General features: G+C 40.6%; 2 protein-coding genes across 5 annotated transcripts in view; one reads left to right on the top strand and one right to left on the bottom strand.

The window, feature by feature from the left end:
* The window catches only part of KIAA1143 (KIAA1143 ortholog), a 940,736-nt gene that overhangs the window by 51,848 nt on the left and 873,567 nt on the right, over positions 1-15,321 (bottom strand). The window lies entirely within an intron of this gene.
* Positions 1-15,321, top strand: part of KIF15 (kinesin family member 15) — a 123,401-nt gene that overhangs the window by 38,251 nt on the left and 69,829 nt on the right. For both annotated transcript variants that reach the window (XR_007723487.1, XM_050780505.1), the window contains exons 8-16: positions 832-1,041; positions 4,178-4,303; positions 4,458-4,580; positions 7,312-7,435; positions 8,451-8,527; positions 8,766-8,975; positions 10,138-10,315; positions 12,368-12,509; positions 13,191-13,332. Coding sequence is in view for 1 of the 2 variants with exons in the window: in XM_050780505.1 (XP_050636462.1) it covers positions 832-1,041; positions 4,178-4,303; positions 4,458-4,580; positions 7,312-7,435; positions 8,451-8,527; positions 8,766-8,975; positions 10,138-10,315; positions 12,368-12,509; positions 13,191-13,332 (1,332 nt within the window). In the remaining variant the exon portion in view is untranslated. The remainder of the gene's footprint in view (positions 1-831; positions 1,042-4,177; positions 4,304-4,457; positions 4,581-7,311; positions 7,436-8,450; positions 8,528-8,765; positions 8,976-10,137; positions 10,316-12,367; positions 12,510-13,190; positions 13,333-15,321) is intronic.

Genomic DNA, 15,321 nt, shown 5'->3' on the forward strand with positions numbered 1-15,321 from the left:
ATAATTTACAGGTTTTTCCTGTCCAACATTCTCATTTTGTAGGTAAAGGGGTTCAGAGAGGTTTTGTGACTTACATTAGGTTAACACAAATAAAGGGTGGTAAAACCAGTTCTAGATCCTATGCACTCTGATTTCCTGTTTGTTCTCTTTCTGTAACGTGGAAAGGGAACACAAAGGAAAGGAAAATAGCTTCAGTTTATTCCTTAATGGACCAGTAATCTTTCTCATCACCCTTTATAAATTTCCTACTGATTTTGGTGGATGTTGTGTACCATTTGGAACTTGGAATAATGTAATTTATCTTAAAAAGCTAGATAACAATGAAAGGCAATAGATATTCTTAACCCCTCTTCTAAAGAGAAAATATGCTTTGTGTAAATATATTTCTTTTTCCCTATGAAAGTAATTAGCTGTATGTTAGTATTTTTCATAATAAAATGAATGATTCTCAAGTGCTTATTTTACGTTTTAAGTGTACCTACCTTGTTCCTTTTTTTTCCCCCTTTTTTTCTTTTTTTTTTTTAGATAGGATCTTGCCCTGTTGCTCAGGCTGGAGTGCAGTGGCACAATCATGGCTCACTGCAGCCTTGAATTCCTGGACTCAAGAGATCCTCCCACCTCAACCTCCCGAGTAGCTAGGACTGCAGGTTCCTGCCACTATACATAGCAAATTACTATTATTATTTTTTGTAGAGGTGAGGTTTCACTATGTTGGTCAGGCTGGTCTACAAGTGATCCTCCAGACTTGGCCTCCCAAACTGCTAGGATTACAAGCATGAGCCACTGTAACTGGTCCTCTCATTTCTTTTAATATGTTTTCCTTTTGCATAGGTGTTGTCTGGAGGATGGAGGAACAGACGTGTGGCATCAACATCAATGAACAGAGAATCGTCTAGGTCTCATGCTGTCTTTACAATTACAATAGAGTCAATGGAGAAAAGTAATGAGATTGTGAATATACGGACCTCCCTACTCAACCTGGTGGATTTAGCAGGATCTGAAAGGCAAAAAGATACCCATGCAGAAGGGATGAGATTGAAGGTAAGAATGAAATTATGGTCTTCAACTTGTGTGTGAGTTCTTACTAGCAGTCAATATAGTCGTGATGCATAACAATGTCTCAGTCAATGAGGAACTGCATTTATGATGGGGGTCCCTTAAGAGTATAATAGCTATACCACATGGCTTACGTATGTTGTAGGCTATCCCATCGCAGTTTGCATAAGTATATTCTATGACACCCACAAAATGATCAAATTTCCTAACAGCACATTTCTTAAAATGTACCCGTGTTAGCTGGGTGCGGTGGCTCACACCTGTAATCCCAGCACTTTGTGAAGCTGAGGCAGGTAGATCATGAGGTGAGGAGATCGAGACCATCCTGGCCAACATGGTGAAATCCCGTCTCTACTAAAAAAATACAAAAGTTAGCTGGGCGTGGTGATGCATGCCTGTAGTCCCAGCTACTTGGGAGACTGAGGCAGGGGAATCACTTGAACCTGGGAAGCAGAGGTTGCAGTGAGCTGAGATTGCCCCACTTCATGCCAGCCTGGGTGACAGAGAGAGACTCTGTCTCAAAAAAAAAAAAAAATGTATCCCTTTTGTTAACTGATATATGACCATACCAAGCTAAGTGTTTTGAGGGTGGCAAAGAAATAAGAAATTGTTCCTATTGAAAAGAAACAGAGATTTCTGTTGTGGAACAGTGAACATAGATGGGATAGGGCAAGTCTGTCAGTAGCAAAAATGTTTTAATTCATACCAGAGGGGATAAGGGTACGAGAGACAACAGGGGTCAGAGGAAGAAGGGTGCAATGTGGACTGCTTGCGGAACGTGTGGAAAAGAAGTAGTTCTTGACTTGTCAAGGATTTGGGTAGGGAGAGAGAAACAGGAAATGCATGCCTGGCAGGGGGGCATCTCAAGTGTTATTGTGGATGCAGAATGAGTGTAGCATTTGGCATTTCAGCATGGCTCAATGGATGGGTTTTTTAGAGAGGCAAGCAGGCCCAGATTATCAAGGACCAGGAGTGCCAGGTCAAGTTTGTACTCAACTCTGCGAACATTGGGAAACACTTAACATTTCTGAGCAACTAAATGATTCATGAAGAAAGCCTGTTTTAGAGAAACTTAGTCATCTGACCCACTGCTGTTGAGATTTTAGAAGGGAGAGCCCACAAAAAAAGATGACCACTTATGCTGTTTAATATTTCAGGTGTGAAAGGTTAAGTACCTAGTCCTAGACTAAGGTATTAACAGTGGGACCAGAGGTTCTATGTAATATGTATTGTCAGTATGTATATATAGAGTAATATGAATTGTCAATAAAATATTTATAGATTCTATAGTTTACAATATACATGGGCAAGGGGAGAGGACTTGGAAAGGATGAGGGAAGAGATCTACTTTTTTCATTAAAAATGAGGATTTGAGTCGCCTGACCTACATTTGAGGCAGTTTCAGGCAATCTGAAGCTCATATTTCTTTGTTTTGAGACAGTCTCACTCTGTCACCCAGCTGGAGTGCAGTGGCACGATCTCGACTCACTGCAACCTCTGCCTCTCAGGTTCAAGCAGTTCTCCTGCCTCAGCCTCCCAAGTAGCTGAGATTACAGGCGCCCACCACCACACCTGGCTAAATTTTTGTATTTTTAATAGAGATGAGGTTTCGCCATGTTGGCCAGGCTGGTCTTGAACTCCTGACCTCAGGTGATGACACCCTCCTTGGCCTCCCAAAGTGTTGGGATTACAGGCATTAGCCACTGCGCCCAGCCTAAAGCTCATATTTCTATTGAGATATGAGGCTTAATAAATATTGCGTATGGGCTGAGCATGGTGGCTCATGCCTGTAATCCCAGCACTTGGGAGGATGAGGTGGGAGGATCCCTTGAACCCAGGAGGTCGAAATTGCAGTGAGCTGTGATTGTGCCACTGTACTCCAACCTGGGTGACGGAGTGAGATTCTGTGTCAAAAAAAAAAAAAGCCTATGCTTATAATAGGACATATACCAAGTCTGTTCTAAAATGCTTTATATATATTAATTCATTTGACCTTTCCAACAACTCTGGGAAGTAGGTGCTATTATTTCTGTTTTACAGTTAAAGAAAGTGAAGTCACACAGCTAATAAAAGTAGGGCTGAGATTCAAACCGAGCTGCTACAGTACTCTCAACCATGCCACTAACCACCTTTCTGATTTACTGAATGATAGCAGCAGTGACTCTGAATTCAGTATATCTTGCATTATAATTTTGACTTTTTCTCTTTTTTGTATACTTCTTCCACTGCAGACCCAGTTTTCAAAATATGCTACCTACAGTAAAAATCTAATGTAACCTATTTAGCTCATTTTTTACCCCCACCAAGCTTCTGTTTTAAAGTAGTTTTTATTATCCTTTACAGAATTAAACTGAATATTCTCCTCAGATAAGTTCATCAGTGGCTTTGGGGGCTGTATGGGTGAGTTATTAGGCATTATACCCTTAAATATTTTAGCATAAAAGGATTGAAAAAAGTACCTGTTAATGCACTACTCTACCTTTTTTTTCCCTATTTTTTTCTGGTCTTTATCTCTACCTATAGCTTGGTTTCAAACTTACAATCATGAAGTGACATTAATATTTTTTTTTCGTTGCATGATTTTTGTGTTTGTCTTTTTTTGTTGTTGTTTTTGAGACAGGGTCTCACTCTGTTACCCAGGTTGGAGTGCAATGGCACAATCTCAGCTCACTGCAACCTCCACCTCCCAAGCTCAAGTGATCCTCCCACCTCAGCCTCCCAAGTAACTGGGACTACAGGCGTGTGCCACCATGCCCAGCAGTTTTTTATATTTCTTTGTAGAGATGGGGGTTCGCCATGTTGCCCGGGCTGGTATCCAACTCCTGAGCTCAAGCAACCTGCCCGCCTCGGCCTCCCAAAATGCTAGGTTGACAAGCGTGAGCCACAGTACCCAGCCTGTGTTTGTCTTCTAATACTAAAATTACACTGTACATCAAATAGGTAAAGGTTAGGGGGATAGTTCAGCACTTCTTTTTTCTTTGTTGAATAGTTGTTCTTTATTAACGTTGTCCCTGACTTGCCTTTTCATCCAAAATTATCCTCTGCTAGATATATTTTCATTCAAAATACCAAAGAGAAACCAATGTACCTAAATTTTTGTTCTTTTCCGTCAACACCTTAGGAAGCAGGTAACATAAATCGATCATTGAGCTGCCTGGGCCAAGTGATTACTGCACTTGTCGACGTGAGTAATGGAAAACAGAGACATGTTTGCTACAGAGACTCCAAACTTACCTTCTTACTACGGGTAAAGTAGATCCTTGGGTTCCTGGGCTCCTTTTGGTTATGCTAAAGTTGATAGTGGGACCATCTCTCAGCCTTGGCAAGAGTATACATTTTCTTTGCTTAAAAAGATCTTGTGATTTCTCACCGAAAATGTGTCCATTCCTATCATTAAATAGGATTCCCTTGGAGGTAATGCCAAAACAGCCATAATTGCAAATGTTCATCCTGGATCCAGGTGTTTTGGGGAAACCCTATCAACACTTAACTTTGCTCAAAGAGCCAAGCTGATTAAAAACAAGGTAAAATACTGGCGTATACTTCATTAAATAAATGAGAAAAATACTAAAGCTTGCAGTATGCCATTTTTGCGATTGCTCTAATATTAACATTAACTTTTATTTCTCTGTATAGTTTATCTCACTATATGCAAAATTTCTATTTTATCTTTCCTACCCTTCTATATCACACATGTAATTAGAGACCTAGGTTAGATCTTATGGTAGTTATTGCTTGACTAGTTTTTTCTCTCTTTTTTTGAGACACAGTCTTGCTGTGTCACCCAGGCTGGAGTGCAGTGGTGCAAACACAGCTCACTCTACCTTCAACTTCCTGGGCTCAAGAGATCCTCCTGCCTCAGCCTCCTGTGTAGCTGGAACCACAGGCATGCAGCACCATGCCAGGCTAATTTTTAAATTTTTTAAAATTTTTATTTATTTATTTATTTATTTTGAGACAGAGTCTTGCTCTGTTGCCCAGGGTGGAGTGCAGTGGCGTGATCTCGGCTCACTGCAAGTTCCGCCTCCCGGGTTCATGCCATTCTCCTGCCTCAGCCTCCTGAGTAGCTGGGACTACAGGCGCCTGCTGCCACGCCCGGCTCATTTTTCGTATTTTTTAGTAGAGACAGGGTTTCACTGTGTTAGCCAGGATGGTCTCCATCTCCTAACTTCATGATCTGCCTGCCTCAGCCTTAATTTTTTTATTTTTTTGTACAGGCAGGGTCTCACTTTCTTGCCCAAGCTGGTCTCAAACTCCTGGGTTCAAGCAGTCCTCCTGCCTCATCGTTTCAAAGTGTGGGGATTACAGGTGTGAACCACTGTACCCTGCTGACAAATTTTTTCTTAAGGGAAAGCAAATTAAGTTTGTGAGTATTTCCTTCTGCCAACAGCCAATCAATCAGTTCTGCAGCAGATATCAGCTGGGTGTCCTCTGATTCAGTTCCATTCTAACACTATATATCTGGAGGTAGGGTGAGATCTCACAGGTTCAGGGCTCAGTCTTACAAGACTGCCCCCGACTTCTGATGCCAGTTGCAAGCCCTAGCTTGTTCTATCTGTGCTTTCAGACCGATTGGCTGTAAATCAGGGGTTCCATGTTGCCCCTTTCCCTGGGTAAATCAGAAGACTATAGATCTAGTCATTTGTTTTATTTCCTTGGACTATGGAGTACTAGTAAGATGAGGAGGAAAAATCATTAGAGCTTCCTGACCCAAAGTCTCTTAAGATTTACTAGAAGTCTTTGGAGATTATAGAACTGCAGCAATAATTAGAATTATGATGTCACTGATGGGACAGTGATGTCAGAAGTACAGTAGTACCTTGTAATGAAGCTGGCCATAAGAATCAGAAGCAACTGGAAATGGCTGCTTAACACGCAAAAGAACAAAACCAAGAGCCTTCTACTAGTCATTCTCAATGGTAAGCCCTCTGCAGCCTATCAGTGGACAGTGCTAGAATATCTGGGACTTGTTTAAGGATGTGCTATTTAAATTTTTCCCAGTGAGCAAATTGGGCTTATGTCAAGAATACGGAAGACCTTGGGGCTGTCACAGGGTGTTTTTTCCTTCCTGGAGTATTGAGTATTTCACAGCTGAGTCCTCTGACCTGGTTGGTACTCAGCTGTTGGCACTCATTGTCGCTCTTTAGTGGACCTTTTTAAATATTTATTTTTTTAATTAATAAACTTTTTTTTTTTTTTTTTTTGAGATAGAGTCTCGCTCTGTCACCAGGCTGGAGTGCAGTGGCACAATCTTGACTCACTGCATCCTCCGCCTCCTGGGTTCAAGTGATTCTCCTGCCTCAGCCTCCCAAGTAGCTGGGACTACAGGCAGGTGCCACCACGCCCAGCTAATGTTTTTGTAGTTTTAGTACAGACGGCGTTTCACCGTGTTAGCCAGGATGGTCTCAATTTCCTGACCTCATGATCCACCCAGCTAGGCCTCCCAAAGTGCTGGGATTACAGGCGTGAGCCACCATGCCCCCGCCAACTTTATTTTTATGGCAGTTTTAGGTTTACCGCAAAATTGAACAGAAAGTACAAAGAGATCTCATATAGTCCCTGTCACCATACATGTGTGACCTCCCCAACTCTTGACATCCTGACCCACAGTGGCACATTTTGTTTGTGAGTCTTTTAGCCTTTTAGAAGTTGTCCTAAATAAGACATTTCTTTAAGAAAATGAAGATAATCATTTAGTGTGGTTAAAAAAAAAAAAAAAAAATGGAAGTGTCAAACCAATCCCTCCTTCCAAAAGGGCTGTTAAAAAATAAAGGTTGGATTCCTCTGGAGAAGGTTGCTTCTGCAGAGCTCAAGCCAGCCCTGCAAGTCATCACGCACTTAGAGGCTAGGCTCCTTCCCCGTAGGGAGCTAGGAAAGAGGGGAAATGATACTCAATGAGGTGTTGACTCTTCTCCATTGGGAGGGTGGGGGAAGGCTGTTGTTCTCAGGGAAAGAAGTATTAGGTGAACACACCCGGATCCCAAAGGTGATCCAACCTGACAGCTCAGGGCTAGTCAGCTGGGGGGAAGAGAGCCTGGCTGGGGCTCTCTCTCTCTGGCTCCAGGTCTGAAGGCACAAGAAAAGGAAGCTTCCTCCCCACTCAAGCACACTGTGATTCCTGTGGCCTTTTGATTCCTGTGGTCGTGAAGTTTTGTTTGATGTTCATCACTACAAATCATATCAAACAAATGTAAACACAGGACTATACTACTCAAAAAGCATTATTTTAATGCTTTTTTAAAAATTCCTGAACAGGCAGTAGTAAATGAAGACACCCAAGGAAATGTGAGCCAGCTCCAAGCTGAAGTGAAGAGGCTCAAAGAACAACTGGCTGAGCTTGTTTCAGGACAGACACCACCAGAAAGCTTCCTAACCAGAGGTAGGATAAGCACGCTGTCCTTTATCTTGGGGAAGACTGTGTACAAATAATAGTTTAAGAGCCCTTGATGATAGACACAACACAATAAGGCAACCCACATTTTTCTACAAGTATCTCTTTCTGCTTATTTCTCCTATATAGGAACATAGTGCTTTGTTTGTAATCAGATACCGATACTATAGGCAGTGAGTTCTGTGAGATATGGTAAAAGGGGGAATTAAAATAATTTTAATAATCCATAATAAGTGCTAAAGAGATTAATTTCATTTAGATCTACTTCTACGTAGCATATGTAACCTATATATGTTTACTATAGGATAAGAGAGACTTACTTTTCTTCAAAGAATAGCTAGTAGAGAATTAATTAACTGGAAATCCATAAAGCCAAGAGGGTGAATTATTAATAGATCTTAAGAGGTGCACAGCACCCTAGGACTGCTCTAATTTTTTTAAAAAAATCTACTTCTACTTCTGTTACACCATATGTAATCTATTGTGCATATTAACTAAATAAAGAGAAACCTATTCTTTGAAGAACAACTAATATGTGGAATGGTTAATTTGAAATCCATGATCTGGTGATGACAGTCTCATTTTTTTTTTTTTCTTTTGAGATGGAGTCTCTCTCTCTTGCCCAGGCTGGAGTGCAGTGGTACGATCTCGGCTCACTGCAACCTCCACCTCCTGGGTTCAAGCTATTCTCCTGCCTCAGCCTCCTGAGTAGCTGGGATTACAGATGCACACCACCATGCCCGGCTAATTTTTTGTATTTTTAGTAGAGATGGGGGGTCTCACCATGTTGGCCAGGCTGGTCTCGAACTCCTGACCTCAAGTGATTCATCTGCCTCGGCTTCCCAAAGTGCTGGGATTACTGGCATGAGCCACTGTGCCCGGCCACAGTCTCATTCTTTTAGATTAGTTGAGAGCAATCAATTAAAGGCTATCTGTTCTCTTGGGTTTGAAATGTGTTAAATATTTTTTTTTCATCTTCCCTTTCTTATTGGATCAATTACAGACAAAAAGAAGACTAACTATATGGAGTATTTCCAGGAAGCAATGTTATTCTTTAAGAAATCTGAACAGGAAAAGAAGGTAGGAAATGGAATTAGTAATAAAGGAGATTCAGGATACTTAGTTTTTTGCTGTGTGGTTTTTATTGCATTACTGAGTGAAATAAGTAATACCAAGTCAATAAAGTAATAGAAGGCTATGAAAAATCAAATTTTGCCTTTAAGATTAAATTTGAAGTTAGTATTTGTTGCTGGACTTACGAAAATTTAAGGATGATGAATTATTTTTCATGTTTAACCAAATTATGAATTTCTTTAAGTCTCTGATAGAAAAAGTTACCCAATTAGAAGACCTCACCCTCAAAAAGGAAAAATTTATTCAATCTAATAAAATGATTGTGAAATTCCGAGAGGATCAAATAACACGCTTGGAAAAGCTCCACAAGGAATCTCGGGGAAGTTTTCTGCCTGAGGAGCAGAATCGTTTGCTCTCAGAATTAAGGGATGAGATTCAAACTCTGCGAGAACAAGTGAGTATAGGGCGTCTGTAATATTTCTAAAAACAAAAGAAGTTCAAAGCAAATCTAAATTTGTCACCAAGTACATGTTCTTTAATACAATGGAAATTGTTTGAAGTGAATTCTTCTGACAGTGTGATTGCATAATTCCTTTACCTGCCTTTTTAAAATAAAGAGAAGAGAAAGGGAAAAGGAAGAAGTTGTGGTGATGTTGCTACATAGTATGCAACTCTAGCAGGCCATGCAGAATTTCACCCAGTGGGCATTGTGGTTGTCTGAGGTAGTAGGCTCTTTAGAGTTGTGCCTTTTAAAGTTTTTGTTGTTTTTCCTTTTCCTTAGGGAGAATGGATAGGTCAAACAGGTACATTGTGGGAAAAACCAAAATCTCTTATCAGCTTCTTGTTTATCTCTCTGGAGTTTTTTTTTTTTTTTTTTTTTTTTTTTTTCTTTTGAGACGGAGTCTTGCTCTGTCACCCAGGCTGGAGTGCAGTGGCCGGATCTCAGCTCACTGCAAGCTCCGCCTCCCGGGTTTACGCCGTTCTCCTGCCTCAGCCTCCCGAGTAGCTGGGACTACAGGCGCCCGCCACCTCGCCCGGCTAGTTTTTTTGTATTTTTTAGTAGAGACGGGGTTTCACCGTGTTAGCCGGGATCGTCTCTCGATCTCCTGGCCTCGTGATCCGCCCGTCTCGGCCTCCCAAAGTGCTGGGATTACAGGCTTGAGCCACCGCGCCCGGCCCTCTCTGGAGTTTTTAATGAATATTCAAACTAATATGGGTGGATATTTTTACTTTTGTTTCTCCTTTACACTTTTCTGCACTTTGCCTTTTTCAGTTAATCTGGGTTGACAAGATTACTTTGGTCCTTGTTCTTTTCAGTGTGTTGATTTAACTAGTCTCCTTTGCATGAAAAGCGTGCCACAGTGTACACCCTTGTGCTTACCTCCTTAGGTGAGTGAACATTGCAAGGGTCTAGACTCCAACTGAGAATAGCAGAGTTACAGGACATGCATATTTTCAAACTGATCACACATGCCAAGTTGCTTTCCACGGTAGTTGCAGAAGGGTACCCCAGTAGTGCATGTGCATACCTAGTTTTCTAACAGCTTTTTAGAGGAACTAATTCACTAAAGAAATGTTTGTAAATATATAATGCATGTAATTCTTCTATGTCACAGATAGAGCACCACCCCAGAGTTGCAAAGTATGCTATGGAAAATCATTCCCTCAGGGAGGAGAATAGAAGACTGAGATTATTAGAGCCTGTGAAAAGAGCCCAAGAAATGGATGCCCAGACCATTGCAAAACTAGAAAAAGCTTTCTCTGAAATAAGTGGCATAGAGAAAAGTGACAAAAGTAAGAAATGATTGTTGTATATATGTTCCATGTAGGAAGGGACTGTTTTAAAGAGTATTTGTAGTGCCTTGTGACTAGAGTCTTCATTTTAGCCTCCAGGCCTGCTGTGCTAATGTCTTATACACATATTCTTTTATGTTATAGAAAGGTATTTACTGAACTTTTTTTTCTCAAAGATCACAGAGCATAAACTATGTAAGCTAATAGATATAACAAGAAAATACTCATTGTATTTCTGTTTTATTGATAAAAAGATTGATTCAGATACTACGTTAAATTTTTAGTAAATTTTCCGGTTTAAAGTATTTGAAATGAAAAGTGTTTAATTAATTAAACATGAATAAAAATCGAGTTGAAATGTTTCTCAATCTAGTTAGGCCTGTGCAATGTAAGAGATGTAGAAAGGTCAGACTCATAGCACAGTGTTTGGGTCCTGATGTTGTGGTTACCAGTGTGTGCACTCTCTAGTTACATGCTACTTTCATAAGTTTGCGTACTATGTGAAAAGTGGTTTAGTTAGTACTAAGTCTGTCCTACAGTCTTGACAGCTGTTGGTGTTCATACCCTGGGATTTGGTAACAAAGTCTGTGTTTGCCCCAGTCTTAGAGTTAATATTTTCATGGTCTTTTATCATAGACATGGCCTTGGTTTCCTTTTAGGTTGAAAGTGAGAAAGTTCTACTGTTTTTATTCTACATTCATAAAGAAGACTGTCTCTTTGCTTTTTAAAATTTCATTTTTTAAGCCTTCTATTCTGTTACGACTGAATAGAATATTAAGAGTCACAGTAACTGGGTTGGGGAGAGACTTAAGATATTAGATGTAAAATTACTGTCAGGTTTTCTTTTTTTTTTTTTTTTTTTTTTGAGATGGAGTCTCACTCTGTCGCCCAGGCTGTAGTACAGTGGTGCGATCTCGGCTCACTGCAACCTCCACCTCCTGGATTCAAGCGATTCTCCTGCCTCAGGCTCTCTCCTGGGATTACATGCACACACCACCACACCGAGCCAATTTTTGTATTTTTGGTAGAGATGGGGTTTCACCATGTTGGCCAGGCTGATCTTGAACTTCTGGCCTCAAATGATCCACCCACCTCGGCCTCCCAAAGTGCTGGGATTACAGATGTGAGCCCCCACGCCTGACTTAGGTTTTCTGTTTTATTTAAACTACTTTTCCCTACAGTGCCCTTTATGTTGTTGGCCATTTTGTTTTGGTCTCCATAATACCTTGACTTAGTCCCTTCAGAAGATGCTAATATCTGGATCTCATCAGTTTCTTTTTTTTTTTTTTTTTTTTTTTTTTTAGTTTCTAAACATTGATCACTCTCTAAACAACTTTTACGTGATCTTTTCCCACACTGAAACTCAGTGGACTCTCTTCAATATATTCAGTGTTCTAAAAGGCATTTCCTGAAAATTAGTATTTTCTACCTGGTAAATGATACTGAGTTCTTACAACCTGCTGCCCTTGCTATTTGTTTCCTTTTCTAAATAATTCCTTGGCTGTTAACATTAGCTGCTAGCACTAATTCCTGCAAGATTCACTGGCTGCTGTTTGTCTAGCATTAGGCATGCCACATTTTCGTCATTGTTTGCTCTTTCTCCTAATGGGAAAGGTGTTGCCTTAACTACGCTTCTCCATCCTATGGCCTCTGCTTCTTAAACATGACTTCTAATCCCCTTTGGCACACTGTCACATCCTGCGCCTTCTGCTGAGTTATAAGCTTTTGTATTTTAGGGCTCACTTTCCAACCCATTTCTCATTTTTCCTCCTTGTGGCCCAAAATTGATACCTGACAGAGAACTTAGAAAATGTGTCCTATTGTTTTTGTTTTTCAAACACTGAAGTTGTGAAGCTAGGCATGGTAGCATGCACCTGTAGTCCCAACTATTTGGGAGGCTAAAGCAGGGCGTTCACTTGAGACCAGAATTTGGGGCTTCAGTACACTATGATTGTGCTTGTGAATAGCCACTGCACTCTAGCCTGGGCAACATAATGAGGCCCTGTCTCCAAAAAAACACAAAAAAGACTGAGACTGTTTTCTTATTAACAGATCAGCAAGGATTTTCTCCTAAAGCTCAGAAAGAACCATGTTTGTTTGCAAACACTGAGAAGTTAAAAGCACAACTCCTGCAAATTCAGACAGAGCTGAATAATTCAAAGCAAGAATATGAAGAATTCAAAGAACTTACTAGGTAAAGTCTAAATACACATGCATGCACACTTATTTTCTTTTAGTGTTCATTTGCTGTAGTGTTAATATTGATAATTCAATTGGGCGTTTTACTTTAAATATTAAACTCATAGAAGCAACTACTTTGACATGAAGAAAAAGCATGCTTCTAGCTCTTTACTAATATATTTAATGAACTAGATAATATAGGTGTTTTAAGCAGTTTTTTCCTGTTGGGTTGAGAGTCTATTGAACTTACATAATAAATTATTTAAATTTAAATTTGGTAGTCAGGGTTGTTAAGATTTTTAGGAAATATAGGTTTATTAATATTCCTACTTGATTCTCATTATGTAAAAACAAAGATAAATCACATTCATATTATAACTAAGATCAATCTTACCCTAAAATATAAACAAATGTTTGGTTCAAAAATGACGTATCACATATGGTATAATCATGGACTATTTGGACTTTTGAATTTGAGCGCTACCATTTATTTACTAGTTGAATCCCTTAAACAGTCAGTCTCTGAGCCGTAGTTTACCGAACTGAAGAATGAAGGGAATAATCTGAGAGAATAGAGAATATCTCTGATTTAGAGATAACTATAAAGTTATGTGAGAGCATAAACTGTAAACTACTCTATAAATGTTTGACATTACTTATTACCTGAAATACTCTGTTTTACAATATCTATTAGGAAAAGGCAGCTAGAATTGGAATCAGAGCTTCAGTCTTTGCAAAAAGCTAACCTTAATCTTGAAAACCTTTTGGAAGCAACAAAAGCCTGCAAGCGGCAAGAAGTTTCTCAGCTGAATAAAATTCATGCTGAAACACTTAAGGTAGGTCATCTGAACCATACTTCCATCTTAAATCACTGCTGTGTCATTTTATTAGTAATGGAGTCTGTATGGTCTATCTGCAGATGCCGATGACATCCCATGCAGGTAATTAACACCGGTGTCACTATGGTCCTTGGGTTGCTGCCAGCAACCCCACTGATGTATCCCCCCAGGGGTAGGGTGGAGTAGGAAAGAATTCAGCATTTGGAATCAAATTTGAATGTGCTGCTAACCTTAGGCAGGGTTTCCTAACTTCTGAGCCTAATCTTTCTTTTCTCTAAATTGGAGATAAAGGTAATTTACTCGCAGAGTTTTAGTGTACTAAATGAGATAGATAAGCTACCTGGTACCTTGTAGATATCAGTAAAATGGCAGCTGTTGATACAATGTAACATGTCCTCAAAGCTTTCAGTAGAATAGAAACCCTAAAGGGCAAAGACCACTAAGGGATCACAGGTGCCATTGGAAATAACATGAGAGGGTTTTGTCCTAAATAACCATATCCCTCATAAAAGAAAAACAAAAAACAAATGTATGAACGACTGAGAATGAGGGGAGAGAAAGGAAGTACACAAGGAAAACAAAAGGTTGAGGAGGTGATGCTGATTTCAGTTTTTGTATCAAATTTTTGTGTCAAATTTTCTGAAGGTTAAAAAAAATTTTACCACACCTGGGTGTGGTGGCGCAGGCCTGTAGTCCCAGCTACTTGGGAGGCTGAGGCAAGAGGATCGCTCAAGCCCAGGAATTCAAGTCCAGCTTGAATTCAAGTTCTTTTTTTTCTTTTTTTGAGACAGAGTCCTGCTCTTGTCGGCCAGACTAGAGCACAGTGGCGCAATCTCGGCTCACTGCAACCTCTGCCTCTGGGGTTTAAGCGATTTTCCTGCCTCATCCTCCCGAGTAGCTAGGATTACAGGTGCATGCCACCATGCCCGGCTAATTTTTGTATTGTTGGTAGGGACAGGGTTTCACCATGTTGGCCAGGCTGGTCTCGAACTTGTGACCTCATGATCCACCCGCCTCAGCCTCCCAAAGTGCTGGGATTACAGGTGGGAGCCACCACGCCAGCCTCAAGTTCTTTTCAATAAAAGAAAGAAGTAGGGCCGGGCGCAGTGGCTCACGCCTGTAATCCCAGCACTTTGGGAGGCCGAGGCGGGCGGATCACAAGGTCAGGAGATCGAGACCACGGTGAAACCCCGTCTCTACTAAAAATACAAAAAAATTAGCCGGGCGCGGTGGCGGGCGCCTGTAGTCCCAGCTACTCAGGAGGCTGAGGCAGGAGAATGGCGTAAACCCAGGAGGCGGAGCTTGCAGTGAGCTGAGATCGCGCCACTGCACTCCAGCCTGGGTGACAGAGCGAGACTCCGTCTCAAAAAACAAAAAACAAACAAAAAAATAAAAATAAAAAATAAAAGAAAGAAGTAGAGAAGAAAGACAGAAAACCTTTCCTTATGTGTCTTAAAATATAAATAGATGTTTATTTATAATGATTATTTTTAGTAGTGGTGCTTTTCGTGTCACTTAATGGAAGACTAAGTAATTGTATTCATATTTGAATAGGTAATTTATGTGACTGAAATTTTTCTTTTTTTTGAGACGGAGTTTTGCTCTTGTTGCCCAGGCTGGCGTGCAGTGTTTTACAATCTTGGCTCACTGCAACCTCCGCCTCCTGGGTTCAAGCGATTCTCCTGCCTCTGCCTCCCAAGTAGCTGGGATTCCAGGTGCCTACCACCACACCCGGCTGATTTTTGTATTTTTAGTAGAGACAGGGTTTCACCATGTTGGCCAGGCTAGTCTCGAACTTCTGACCTCAGGTGATCTGCCCGTCTTGACCTCCCAAAGTGCTGGGATTACAAGTGTGAGCCACTGCGCCTGGCCTGTGACTGAAATTTTCAAAGATATAAAAGGTATTTAGTAGCAAATCTCTTTCTACAGCTTGAGGGCTGTGTGTGTGTGTGTGTGTGTGTGTGTGTGTGTGTGTGTGTGTGTTTT

Source organism: Macaca thibetana, chromosome 2 (genome assembly GCF_024542745.1).
Source record: "Macaca thibetana thibetana isolate TM-01 chromosome 2, ASM2454274v1, whole genome shotgun sequence".
Taxonomy (NCBI): domain Eukaryota; kingdom Metazoa; phylum Chordata; class Mammalia; order Primates; family Cercopithecidae; genus Macaca; species Macaca thibetana.